The sequence below is a fragment of the Macrotis lagotis genome, chromosome 1 (assembly GCF_037893015.1).
Source record: "Macrotis lagotis isolate mMagLag1 chromosome 1, bilby.v1.9.chrom.fasta, whole genome shotgun sequence".
NCBI classification, from domain to species: Eukaryota; Metazoa; Chordata; class Mammalia; order Peramelemorphia; family Peramelidae; genus Macrotis; species Macrotis lagotis.
This window is the reverse complement of record NC_133658.1, coordinates 104,151,569-104,166,215: the sequence shown is the minus strand read 5'-3', so window position 1 is coordinate 104,166,215 and position 14,647 is coordinate 104,151,569. Positions and strand designations below refer to the sequence as shown.

The 14,647-nt window shown below is 29.7% G+C and overlaps 1 protein-coding gene across 23 annotated transcripts in view; it reads left to right on the top strand.

Moving 5' to 3' along the window:
- The window catches only part of NRXN1 (neurexin 1), a 1,421,526-nt gene that overhangs the window by 125,910 nt on the left and 1,280,969 nt on the right, over window positions 1-14,647 (top strand). For 14 of the 23 annotated variants that reach the window (XM_074205768.1, XM_074205895.1, XM_074205886.1 and 11 more), the window contains exon 3: window positions 14,236-14,253. The exons of the other annotated variants lie outside the window; for them this stretch is intronic. In XM_074205768.1, the coding sequence (XP_074061869.1) occupies window positions 14,236-14,253 (18 nt within the window). The remainder of the gene's footprint in view (window positions 1-14,235; window positions 14,254-14,647) is intronic. 23 annotated transcript variants of the gene reach the window in all.

Here is a 14,647-nt window from a genome sequence, read left to right as displayed (position 1 = left end):
TAGCACAATTTTAAATTGTTTAGGAATTAATTTTAAAGTTATCCCCAAAATGGGAAGATTTACAAAAGAGTCCTTCAAAAGTGTGAAGTAGATATGAATACATTTGATCCTGAATTCTTTCTAGGAATAATCTACACATGTGAAAAAAATATTCATTCTAGTGTGAAACAGAAGCAAAATAATTCTTTATAAAAGACCTCATCCACATAGAAACACAAGTAATAAGAAGTATTAGAGATGACAATATTTGAGGACATAAATAAATAAAAAGACTGTTAAAAACTTTCCCAAAACAACATGTATCACTTACAATTTTTTGAGGAATGGTAGTATATAATATTAAATTTCATTAATGTAGAGGATTTCCATTGAAGAAATTCCTTATATCAATGTAGATAGCAACTGTTCTGCAGCTTACAGTCTTAGAGAATTAGTTAAGCTACAGAATGTTTTAAGGGACTTTCTTTCTCCAGGCTTATATATCGAATAAGTATCAAAGTAAGAAATGAACCCATATCTTCTTTACTCTGAAGTAAATTTTTTATCATGACACATTTCTCTCTTTGTATATGTTAACAATAAATTGTTCTTTAAAATATTTAGCCAAAGATATGTATTTAACAATTATTATTTTTATCAATTATTAATATGTACTGAGGAGAAAAACAGGGAGACATATTCTTATCATTTCCATGTGTCCATCCTCAATTCCAAAAGAAGGGAACTTCCCCCCTAAGATTTTTATCTTTCTCCAGATGCTATTATTTGCAGTGAAATTCTCATAATTCCTTCAAGTCCAGAAATGCTACAGATTCATTAATGAGATTCACAAATATTCAAAAGGCAATTGCACTGGTGAAAAAAAGGTATTAAGAAAGCATATTCCTCTTATTTTGACCTGCAATTGAATGGTACTCTTTTTGAGAGAGTTCATTAACTTAGCTATTTGCCTCCAGTAAGGATTTAAATCCTGCATTAATCATTTAGTGTATGTATGAGCTTGGACAATTATCAGCCTCAATTTCCTCATTGGTAAAATAAGAAAAATAACGTTTGTTCCTAAGATTGTAGTTAAAATAAAATGAGATATTTATAAAATATGTTGCAAACCCTGACTATGTAAATATCATCATCACCATCTTCATCATTATGGTTATCATAGTTATAGGTTTATCTAATTGACAACTAGCTGTGTCCTGAAAATGTTCTCTATTTTTAATTATCAAAAGTTGAATCCTGCCATGAAACCCAGCTTTTTATCCCAGAAGTACAAAGTAACTCAATTGCCACAAATTTCTTTATCCATTGAAGTATTTTAAAATTCTGGTCCTTTTCTCCCATTGAGTATCTATTTCTCTATCTGATAATACTTGTCTCCCTAGATGGGAGAACAGAAAGATACATCATGTATATTATCTGTTCTCTAATGTATATAATCAGTAATGAGTTGTGAATAAAATGATAAAACTCTCATGTAGTTATAATAACATATAGGAAATCTGGGTTCGACCCTGATAGTCATAAAATAAGATAACATTCATAAGAAAGCTTCTAATGTATTGGAAGGATCCTCTAAAGATAATTTGTGAAAACACATGAACAGGGATCAAAAGAATGAGAGGGGTTGGTAGGTGGATTCATCTTTTTTTTTCAGTTATAACTATTTATGAAAATCTAGTTCCTCCTCTTGGGGATCTTAAGAGCAGGGCAGAAACTGTCCTCTGGTCTTCTGATGTTTCACAAATCTAGTTAATATTTCAAATTGCTATCTTAAGGCATCTGCATCTCCCCCTTTTCAAGGTATCTCAATTCTTTTAGAAGAGAGCTGCTGCTATATAATCATTTGGATGTTTATTTTGCTGCTAATGTACATAAAACATCACTGTCTAAGACAGAGTGCCATTCCAAAAGGAGACAAGAGGTTTTTTGTACTTTTTAACTAGACTTCTGAGATATATAAATTTTAGAAAATTATTTTTATAAAATATAAATACTAGATATTGTTGCTACCTAAAAAAATGTAGAAAGAAACAAGATACATGTCAGAAAGATACTGTATTTCTTATTTTAATTATATAAAATTAATGAGTTTTCAGAATTTTGTAAACATTTGTGATGCTAAGGAGGGAAAGAAACTAAGGATTATTTAGGGCACTAATCGTTATTTGTGTCATGGGTCCCTTTGGCAAGTTTGTAAAGTCTGTGAACACCTTTTCAGGAAAAAATGCTTATAAGTGTATTAAATGAAGTAGGATAATAAAGAAAACAATAATGTTGCTGGGAAAAACTTTTTCACATGCAAATTCATGGACCTCCTAAAATCTCTCCACCAATTGTGACTAGGGATACGTAAGTCCCTAATATATATAAATCAACATAAATTTTAAATTATTTAAAGATATTTTAATATGAAGGGACACAATTCAGCAATTTAAGTAACTCAATCAATATCTAGATTAAGTATACATAAGATGCTAGGGCAGAAAGACAAAAGTAAAAGCAGTGTGACCACTCTCTAAAACTTACATTTTTAGATGAAATCAGGGTATGGTGAAAAGAATGCTGATCTCAAAGCCACACAATATGAGCTCAAATAGGATCCCTGATATGCTGCCTGGTGATGCTGGAAAGTTATCAAACCTCTTAGTATTTTAGATAATTTGATATTATTTAAATTACACAGAATTTTATGAATAGAATATATTTTCACCTGGATGAAGATTAATCAGTGAAATCACAGGTTTAAAAAGATGGGAAAGGAACTAATACTGTATTGGGGGAATCAAACATATATGTAGATTTATAAATGCAACTTAATTTGAGACCAAATATAGCACTAAAAAAGACTTTGTATAGGAGATGATTTAAATCATGAAGAAAGATTGAGTTAATAAACTACAGATTGAGGAAGATTTAAATGCAAGACATAAGATTGAATTTCATCATATAGTCAATAAAGAACAAATAAACATTTAGGCAGAGGAGTGACATAGGACTTGTATCTGAGGAATATTAATTTAAAAATTGTGTGAAGCATAGATTGGATGCAGGAGAGACCTGGCATGACTACCAATTAGGAGCATATGAAAATAATCCAGAAGGAAGGTGATGATATCCTGAACTAAGGTAGTGGTCATGGTATCAAAGAGAAGGAAAAAAAGAGTAAAATTTTGAAATAGATTTAGAATTGGTGAGATTTGACAACTATTCATATCTATGGAGAGATAATGCCAAGGGTTTCTTGGTTGTGTGTTTTTTCAAGAAAACTATTGGATGATTGGAAAAATGGTGATTCTTCTAAAAGAATAAGAAATTTTTATTTTATTTTATTTTTTAATAAAAATTTTATATATTTTGAGTTTTACAATTTCCCCCTAATCTTACTTCCCTCCCCCACACCCACCCCCCACAGAAGGCAATTTGCCAGTCTTTACATTGTTTCCATATTGTACATTGATCATCCCAATTGAATGTGATGAGACAGAAATCATATCTTTAAGGAAGAAACATAAAGTATAAGAGCTAGCAAGATCAGACAATAAGATATCAGTTTTTTCCTAAGTTAATGGTAACAGTCCTTGAGAATAAGCAAAATTTTAAGCAAAATAATATAAAGAATAGAAGATAGTAAATTCTGTTAGATGTTTGTTGAGCTAAAGAGCAGGAGTCTAAATGGTATTGTACAGCAGGCAGTGAGTGTTAAAGATTAAAGATATTATCTAACTCTATATCTACTTGCAAATTAATATATATATATATATATATATATATATATATATATATACAGACATACAATAAAAGGAATAATAATTGAGCCCAGAAGAGCAATTTACCTCAGGAGATAAAGTGGAAATAACCCAGCACTGAATTTTGAAAGGCCTCTGTACTTGATAATTGAGAGATGATTATCTAACATTATTCTGGGAAAGACGCATCACAAAATCTTGGAGGAGAAACAATTCAAAGTTATATCATGGATACCAAAGGAGGAGGGAGTATTTAGGAAGACAGACAGTCTGCAATAGAAGCTGCAGACTGAAATTATTTTGTAAATACATCATAGACCAAGAAAATACAATTTGATTTAGCAACATTAAAATTTGCTAGCCTGGAAGAGAGAAGGTACTCATTAGAAACCTGATGGTAAATTGTTGAGAATTGAATAGAGATGAGAAAAGGGAGGCAATGAGTATGTTTTTGTTTTTGTTTTGTTTTGTTTTGCTTTCGCTAAGAGTTTAGCTGTAAAATGGAGTAAAGGTCTAGAGTAATAGATTCAGGAGTTGTGAAAATCAAATGAAAGATCCCAAAATCAGTTCCTTCATTTAATTTCTATTATTATATTTTTCTCAGTTATGATCCCAAGTTTCCTTTCAAAATATTTTTTCTTGACACCTCAGAATCAAGAAAATTGACAATCATTAGATCACAAAAATCAGGAGGCAAAAATTATCTCAAATTAATGAGAAATGTAATGCATACATGTATCCTGAATACATGTATACAACTGGCCCACCAGAAAGATGACAATATTTCCCATATTCTTTCAATTTTTATACTCTTAACCAAACAACTTTGGCTTCTTTTCTTTACCAAATAGTATTCCCTAATTGAATTATATTGATTCAAGTCCTTTTTCTTATCCTAAGGGCATTCTGTTTTTTTAGGAAATCCAGAGAATTTATGTAAAACAATCCTAATCTATCAGAAACTTTTGCTCCTTTTTCTCCTTTGTAACTCGGTTAGTTGATGACTTATTTTACACAAAAATTTAACATTCTAAATGACTTTTCTCATTTATTTTTACCCTCTCTAATTACTCTCAAAATACTTAAATTTCCCATTATATTCCAAATTCCCTTTTCCCAGTGTATTTGTTGTATAGGAAATGTACAGCATAGCATCATTTCTGAATACTTTGTTACTAGATTTTTGTTGGACAAGACTTATAAACCCGTTTTTAGAAAATATTTTGAGCATTATTATTATTATTATTTTATTTTTATAGAATCAGAAATTCAGTTTGTTAGAACCTTAGTGGCCATCTCATCCAACTTAACAAATAGAAAGTTCAAATTTAAATTATTTGCTCAAGATTCTAAGTTTTGGAAGTGTAAGAGCTACCATTAGAGGACAAGCCTGTCTATTGTTGGCTAGTAGATGCATAGCTAGTATGGTAGTATGCCTTTCAGTGACTACAAAGTTGTACGAACAATTCACTATTTTGTGAGACTCAGAAGGTCAGAAGCTCCATCATTTAGCACAGTGCTCTGTTATATGAGACACATAGAATTATAAATTTAGAACTGGAACATAGATGTTCTTTAGACCATTTTTTTTTATTTTCAAGATGAGATCAGGGATTGAAATGAATTAACTGAGATGCCACAGATAATAAGTGAAAGATCTGGAATTTTCACTCAAGTCCTCTATCTTTAAAACAATTTTCTTTCAATTGCTTAAGAAACACTTGCTGACTTTAATTATATCATGGTCATTTTGAAATAAAAGAAATATTTTGTAAGAATAATGAATATAGGGGTGGCTAGGTGGCATAGTGGATAAAGCACCAGCCCTGGAATCAGGAGTACCTGGATTCAAATCCGGTCTCAGATACTTAATAATTACCTAGCTGTTTGGCCTTAGGCAAGCCACTTAACCCTGTTTGCCTTGCAAAAAACTAAAAAAAGAAAGAATAATGAATATAACATTTGATTTTGCTTTACTAGGATCCAAGTTGACATTATTTTCTCTATTCAAACATTCCCCAAAGCATTCTAACATCAGAGAGAATTATCACTAATTTTAAATTATTTAAATTATTTGAATTATTTAAATTATTATCACTATATTATAAAAAGTAGAATATTAGGGAGACTAGGTGGCACAGTGGATGGAGCACCAGCCTAGGAGTCAGTAGGACCTGAGTTCAACTTCGACCTCAGATACTTAATAGCCATTTAACCCTATTGTCTTTAGAAAACCTAAAAAAAAAAAGAACATTAGATTAGTGATGGGGATATATCTCCTCAATTGAACTAAAAAAGAATGTATTTTTCCAAATAGTTTCATAGTAGTTAAAAAAAATACTATGCTGCTGATCATGTGTATTCATATGAGCATATATATGTAATGTGTATGTGTATATGTGTAAATTTAATCTCAATTGATCTTTACTACAAAACTCTGAAATATATGGTCACTATTATTACTCATAACTCATAGATGAGGAAACTGATGCTGACTCTAGTGAAGTATACTATGCTGAAAAAGCCAGGACATGAATCATCTGTCTTTCATGGTTATTTCTAGTAGATTGTGCTTTCACTTAAGCATGTTATGCTTCATAGAAGATATACTAATATCTCAATGATCTAGTAGGAACTAATTTACTACTATCTTGAAACAAATTTTCCCCTCACCTTCACTGATTCCATGAAATGCAATTTTTCTTTTGTGTTTTTTTTAATTGTTTGCTTGTTTGGGTTTTTTTTAAGTTATGGATTTTTGAGCATTTAATAAAGTTTTTCTGTAATTTTTTGGTTTGTTTGCAGGTGCTCTAAATATTATTAGATCACAATTTACTTGGTAACCCCTAGTGTATGCAAGGGACAGACATGAAGCAAAGGAAAAAGCAAAAAATTTTGAACTTATTTGAATTTTAGAACTAAACTATTTGTTTAGGCAAATGAAAGAAGTAAGATAAATGCTAACTTTGCAATTACCAACTATTTGCTTTCCTAGGAAAATGTTTATTGAATTGAGCTTTCTGGAGGGAATCATACATTCTGATCATAATTGATATGAAATATTTCAGGCTCCTTGTATGAAGTTTGTGAAACTATATTTTGTGGAACTTCTATGATAGAAGCTATTTCATTAGAACATTGAAGAAGGAATCAATAGTAACAACTGACTTCATGTGGAATTTAAAGATGAGGAAACTGAAGTTTCTGAGTTTTAGGAAATTGGAGACCAATTTCACAACTACTATCAGGGGTAGTATCTGGAGATTCAATAATGGCATTTTATTGGAATGGGAACATCCTATGGAGAAAGTTCCCTATATCAATGTAAATCAAGACCTTAGTAACAATTTATAGTCAAGAACATTATGAATTTAAATTACTTTACCAGGATCATCCAGTAAATTAGTGAAAGAGGCATCACCTGAATCCAGTATATATATATATTCCTCACTCTCAGTGAATTTTTCTATTGTACACATTAACAGTGAAATATTTTATGTAGATTTTATCATATTACATTTTAAAACATTACTAAGATTGATAATTTTGCTCAGATTCCATGGAAATCATATTTGGGAAACTCTATAATAATTATAATTGCTTTATTACTCATTTTATGACTATTTCTTTTTGCCCCTCTTTACTTGTCTTATGTTTCCTGAGACATTGTTAGAGACCTGAGTAGAGAGCCTAATCTTAGATTATATTTCTGATCCTAGTTCCTCCTCAAAATAATTTCTTCCTGTCACAAAACAATAATAAAGACCCATAACTTACCATAATCCAAAGGGTAAATTATTTAGTGTACAAAAACAAAGCAGAATTCCACTGAATTATGTTTTAAGAAAGTCAGATTTTAAATGTGCTAATATTGTAAGAAAACAGTTATAAATAACAAAATAGTATTTCCATTTCATTTTAGGTATGCTAATTTCATATGGGAGAAAGATCAGGACATTTGATAGAGAAGCACAATGGCCCGAAGAGTTCACATTTCTGAATAATGAAATTATAATTACAAACAAGAAATTATAATATTTGGAATTTTAAATTTTCAAAAAACAATTCTTTTCTTATTATCCGTCCCAATATTATGCATAGCTTGAACATACTGAGGAAAATTATGATTCATTTTATATATATATATATATATATATAATATAATATATATTTCATTAACCCCAAGTTCACTTGACCTTCAAAAATATTCTGTATCTGACTCAAAATATTTATCAAGGTAATATTATTTTTTAGAATAGTTAAATGACTCATACTATAAAGCTGTAACATGATTTAATTCATCATTGAATCTTTTAGAGATAAACAGAAAAACATTTCCATAAGCATTTTCAGACATTAGTATAATTCTAAAATGTATTATTATATTGCAGAGTGCACTCTCAAATTAAAAGTAAGACTATGAAAAATACATTTTTTGAAAATAAATCAAATTTGTGATGAGTATACTAATGCATACTTAATTTGCAGGTCAGTGCCAAATTGCCTGCACTTACTTTGTAATTTATATAATTTTGACTTTAATTGGATAAGCTCTGCTATACCACTTTGTTTTGTTTTGTTCTTTGTTTTTTTGCATTAAAATCTATCCCCCAAGAAACAGATTTATGCTGGATAAAATGCATTTAAAAATCTAGGAGTAGCATGCTAAAAATTCTCTTTAATGAATAAAGAAAAAGATAATTTATTTTAAATCTCATTTGTTTCCAAGTAATTATTTGGTAAAAAATAAATTCCCTCCTTTTAGTTATCAATGATGGTTGAACAGATTTTTTTTCTCCCTTTAGGGAAGAGACCATAGTTGATAGTGAAGTGTTTACTTAAGGTCGTCTATAGAATGGTGGCTTCTGATCTTTTAGACATTGAGAGATTAACATCCACAGACCAAATAATTATGAATGCCTAGTCAGGACCATGGGCAATATTCTATGTCAAGAGACATATTTCTGGTTGGTCTGTCTCCTAACAGCCTTCAAGTTCTGTTTTTGCAGCAATGGAATGAACTCATTCACTGGACTGATCCAGAAAAAGTGATATGCTCTATATGAAAATATTGTTAGTAATTTTCCTCTTTGAATGTTTTTAAAAATATACCATCTTCTTGAGAAAAAAGTATATATTTTAATATGAAAAGCAATTTTGTAGAAATCATAATTTCAATGCAAATAACATTAACATCAAAAGATAATTAATTTAGTGTTAGAAAGAACTGAAACCCAGAGTGATAAAGTGATTTGCCTTATATCAAAAATAGAGCCAAGATTCAAACCCAAGGAATTTGGCTATGCAATATTGGATATTTTTGTTATTATAGTTGGTTATTATCTATAGATTTTTAATATTTCCTTTAAGAATTCCTAATTATATCTTTGTAGATGTTCCCAATACTGATGTAAATTCCAACTTTATTGTACAAGGAAAAAACAATTTCATAAATCTCTGATTTAAAAAATCATTTTCTAGTGTCTGATCTTTTCTATTCATATGTTTTCTAAAAAGGGAAATCGAATCTGTCATAGTTCATATTTGAAGTAATTTCAGTTCTACACTATCTTCCAAAGAGTCATAGCTTCATTCATACTATGCTCTTCTACTGTGACCTTCAAGAGCTCCTTCTCTGTTATTCTATAACATGATGAGATTTCATTATAGAATTTTAGGAGGCTGATTTTAGGTCACTGCAATATATTGACATCTATATTTTTGCTTCCATGTAAAGGTTCAAGTAATTAAATTGGGCCTGCTATAAGGAATTGAGATAAATCTATTTTTTTTTTTGCAAAATCAATGATAAGGATTTTTAAATTTAGTTATTAGCAATCAAAATTTTACATCCATTAAATCCATATTGGAATCAGGTAGTATGCTAAGTTCTAAGCACAAAAAACAAGTTCTAAAATGATCTGCCTTCAAAAACATTCTTAACGGGGAGAAAACATATGTAAAAAACAATATGTACATGATAAATATGTAGAAGGAGGCCTATTTTCCTAAGAAAATTTATTCCCTATTTTCCTAGAGAAAAATTATTCCTGAATATTCTCTTTAAAGAAAGTATTTTGTCCAGTGGTGGGAAATACGTGTAATATTTGATTAGTGAAACTTTTGAGTCTTCTGAATAATAATTACTTTCTTTTAAATGGAAATAGAACTTGTAATTGATCAAGAGAACAGATTAAGCAACAAGAAAATACACTTTTGCAATTAAACTGTTATTTGAAAAACTGCAATTAGCTAGAAACTAAATATTTTAGAGCTGAATGTCATAAAAAATTTACTAGATCCAGACTAAGATGTAATATAGACATGTATATATGCAAGTTTATATATATAATTTATATGCTTTCACACAAATACATAGATATATACATCTATAGGCTTGTAGTTGATAGCATGGATGGAGTGCTGAACTGGGACTAAGGAAAATCTGAGTTCAAATATGAGCTCAGACATTTAATATGACCCCAGATAAGTCCCTTAACTTTAGACACTTATGATATATGACCCTGAGCACATCTGTTAACCTCTCTGTTTCAGTTTCTTCATTTGCAAAATGGATATAATGTTAATTTTTACATCTCAAATTTGAGGGGAAGTTGAAATAAAAAAACATATATACAAAGTATTTTGTAAACATCTTACAATTATGATATTAATACACATATATTTTCAATTCAAAACTTAGTTGCCTACTGTGAAAAGGCAATATGTGGGATGCAAGGAATTCAAAGTCAGAAAAAGGAAAGAAAAACATACCAACCTTCAAAAAGTTTATAAACTATAGCGGACTATATTATGTACAAATATTTAAAAGCAAAATAATTTGATAAGGGAGAGAATGCTAATAACCAGGAAGATGAAAGGTTTCTCTAAGAAGGGACTACCTAAGTAGATCTTTGAAGGAAACTAGAATTTACTAAAAATGGAGGTAAAGATACAGTTCATTCCAGGAATGGAAGATAGACTATGAAAAGATTTGGAAATGACAGATGAGAAATCATATTTCTGCCAGATAACCTTAAAAAATTCCTGTTTTTATTCTTTCTCCTATTAAATAATTTGCAATAAAATATCCATGTCCTAAAATATAATGCCTCAGTTTTCATAGGGGAATTCATGATCCTCTGTTAAATGTTATTTTACTATTTTTTCCAGCTTTTTCATCATCCTTACCATAGAATGAGGCCTTAAAAGGACCTTAGATGTCATCTAGTCAAACACTCAGATTTTACCAATGAGGAATTTAAAATATAATTGAAATGTATTAACTTATCCAAATCATGGAAAACATAGGTAATAGAGACAAGATTTGAATTCAGTTTTTTTTTTCCCCAGATACTCTGCTCTTTTCAGTACCCTGTGATCTGCCATTAGCTTGACATGAATTTTGATGCTTACAACACAGAGATAACATCTTTTTCAAAGGCTAAGTCAACAGAGTATGAGCTGCAGCAGGTCCTACAACAATGACAGAATATATTTGCTTCCCAGGAATGTCCAACTGTGGATGTTATTATTCATCCTTAATAGACTTCCCAAAAGGGGATAGTTTATTTGTTCATGGTAATAAAGAAAATAAAACTATATACAAACTGACATGTAATTCTGTATACCTCTCAGTTAGCATACAGTAGTGGTAATAGTAGAGACAGAAATAAATAAATAAATATAATAAAGAGACAGAAAAAGTAAAATAAAAATGCAAAGAGTCTCCCAACTTTCATATCCATTATATTTTATATTCATTTGCATTTGAGAGAAATAAAATTTTAAGTAAACTAAGTGCATGTTGCTAGTTTTCATATTTATTTATGTCAGATGAACTCATTAATGCGCTTTTCTCCATGTTTTAATTTTTCCAGTGGTCCTGATTTAACTTCTTTTTGTGAACACATTTGTTTTACTTTTCTTTTCCTTTTACTCTAGAAGTATGTAATTAAGATTGAGTACAAAGTACAGAGTCATTCTAACTAAATTTGCTTTCATTAAATTCTTTTAACCTGGAGAACAAAGAAAAATGCACAGAAATATTTGCAGATTTATATTCATTGAAGCAAACTATTTAATGGTTTTACAGTTCCACTCAGTGGTAGTAAACCATGAATATTGTTAACAATAATGATTTTTCAGGAATTTTCTCTTTTTGGAGAAAATATTTGGAGGGCAGAAAGAGAAAAATGTTTTCATAGTTCTTCATTTTTTTCATTAGCATAAACAAAATGAAATCAAACTAAGAATTTTTATGAGTCTTAACATCAAAATGAGAAAAACATTTCCCAAAAGAATTTCTTGATGTCTGTAGCCTGTGCATCCTCATACCCAATTTAAATTTATTGATAAGCAGCCACATTGAGCTTTTTATTTATTTTAAAACTTTATGTATCTACTGTTACTCAACAAAACTCACCCATGACTGTGATCACCAATTTGTTATTCACCAAAACTAAATGTACCAAAAGATCTGAAATTCAATCTGACCCTGTCTTCTCATTCCTTTTCTTTTCAATATACTCACAGTTTTCTTGTCTGGTTTAGTCCCATTGAATGGAGACCCTTAATTCTTACTTTATTGTAACTCATTAAAAACAATTGCTTGGGTAGTGATTTAACAAAATACTATGCTTGAGTGGGTATAAAATATGCAATAAAATTAAATGCATTATACCCTGCTAGAATTCTTTCTTCACTATATTAAGTATATAAACAAAAATGTCAAAGTTTTGTCTACATATACAAACTACACATTGAAAGCTAAAATTTTAGTTTTTTTATTTGATTTTTTTATAGACCAAAACAAGCTGTTATTTTAGTTCAACATTTTAAAACTGAATTCAATCTACTTGAGATCAATATATTAGGAAATTGTGGACTTTTGTTTTTCAGCTGATGTTTATTTTTCCATATGAATAAGAGTTCTTACCTTTATTTTCATAATATAAATTTGATGATGACATGAAGTAAGGGAAAAGAGTGTTGTATTTCAATCCTGGACCTCGGTTTTAATTCCAGTTCTGCCACTTGGTTCTTGTGCTCCCTTGGACAGGTCATTTCCCTTGGCATCAGTTTCTTCATTTATTAACTGTGAAAGCTGAATTAATTGACCTCTGAAGTTTTTTTGAGCCTTAAATATATTCCACCTAAGACAGTTTGTAATATCTAATCTCTGTGGTTCTAAAGTTAATAGTTGAGTTATAAAAACATAATTATTTGAATCAAAGGACTTTAGAATAAGAAATTAGAATAAATTATCTTACATTTTGAGAGAAGAAATGTCAGTGTGAATAAAGCCTATTAGTTTTCTAGTTATGAATGGGTATTTTTTAATTCTTGGCTAATGACTTTTATCAGTCATCATCAATAGAATTTTTTTCATAGACAGCTCTTTTAGATCTAGAAGGAAATTTATAGATCATCAAATTCAATCCCCTAATTTTATAGAAAGATGATTTTCTTTAAAAAAGACTCCATATTCTTCTTTTTCTACTCTGACCATAGACTTTCTCCCATAAAATTTGAATTCTTCCAAATATATATTTTTTATACTAACCCAATTTCCATTTAATATGGGAAGTATACATAAAATGATGAAAAATACCTCTTAAACTTTATGGAGAATTTATTGACTATTAATAGTTATTCCTTCCATGAAGAATGCACAGATCTTGAAGGCTAAATACTGATTAATTGGACAGCTCCCTAATGACCATATTCTAAAACAAGTTATAATAATACTTATTGGGAATTGGGAGTCGACACATTCAATGTGCTTTGATACAAAAGCTTTAAATCTATCACCTTCTGTGTTCAAAGCTTCTAAGTAAGCATTACAGATAGTACAAAAATGACTCTGTCTCTACCTTCAAAGAGTTTTTAATTGTGCTTCAATTTGTAGGAAAACATGAAAAACATAATAATAATGTCCACAAATAAGTTGTAGTTTACTTTTTATTGTTTTGATGTAAAAAAAGGAATACTTTTTAAGTTGTCAGAAAGCCTAATTATCCATGATGAACATTATGAACATTTTTTATTATTATTGTTATTATGAATAAAATTTGATAGTGAATTATTATAAAATAGATAACTTGTATATTCAATTCATAAACAGGATTCAATCCCATAATAATATAATGACTTTCAAAGGAAATCACACACATAAAAATGAGAATAATCAAATTTGCTTCATGCAGAAAATAATGCAGAGGACTCTTTAAGTATTTTTTTTTCTGGAAATGACAGTATTCCCCCAATTTTCTTTTTTGCCCCCTGTGAATTCTGTTGGTAAATGGGAACATAGTTTCCCCCACCCTGTGATCATGTTCTCCCCTTTGAATGGTAGCAATGGAGCACTTGCATGTTGTGTCTAATGCCTTGCATGATTAAGACATGCAATGGCAAGTTCCGGTCTGCATGCTGCTTAATGAATGTCTTTTTTTTTCCTTTTCTCTCCTTCCTTGTTATGTGCTTTCAGAAGACAACTATGTGGAAGGTGGGTACTTTCTACCTTATTCTCTAAGCTCTCTTTTTATTTAGTTTTATTTTAGTTTAATTTTAAAATGGTACATCTAGAATTAAAAACGGTAAGTTGAACATCTTTTAGAAAATGTGATTCATTGACTAAGTACTACTTTTCATACAGAACACTTCTCTCTAACTTTAATTTCATCCTGGACTAACTACTCCCTAACTTCCTACCTTAAGATCCTATCCTCAGTAGAACTGAGTTTTCTTGAATAAATCTGAAGAATTGATTGTCAAGTTCTGTATGGAAAAATTGGTACCAATTATTTCCTTATTGGGAAAGCATAATTTTAACATCCATACACATAATGCATGATTCATTATTTCTTTTTATCTGATCAAGACATAATCTTTTGTTTCTG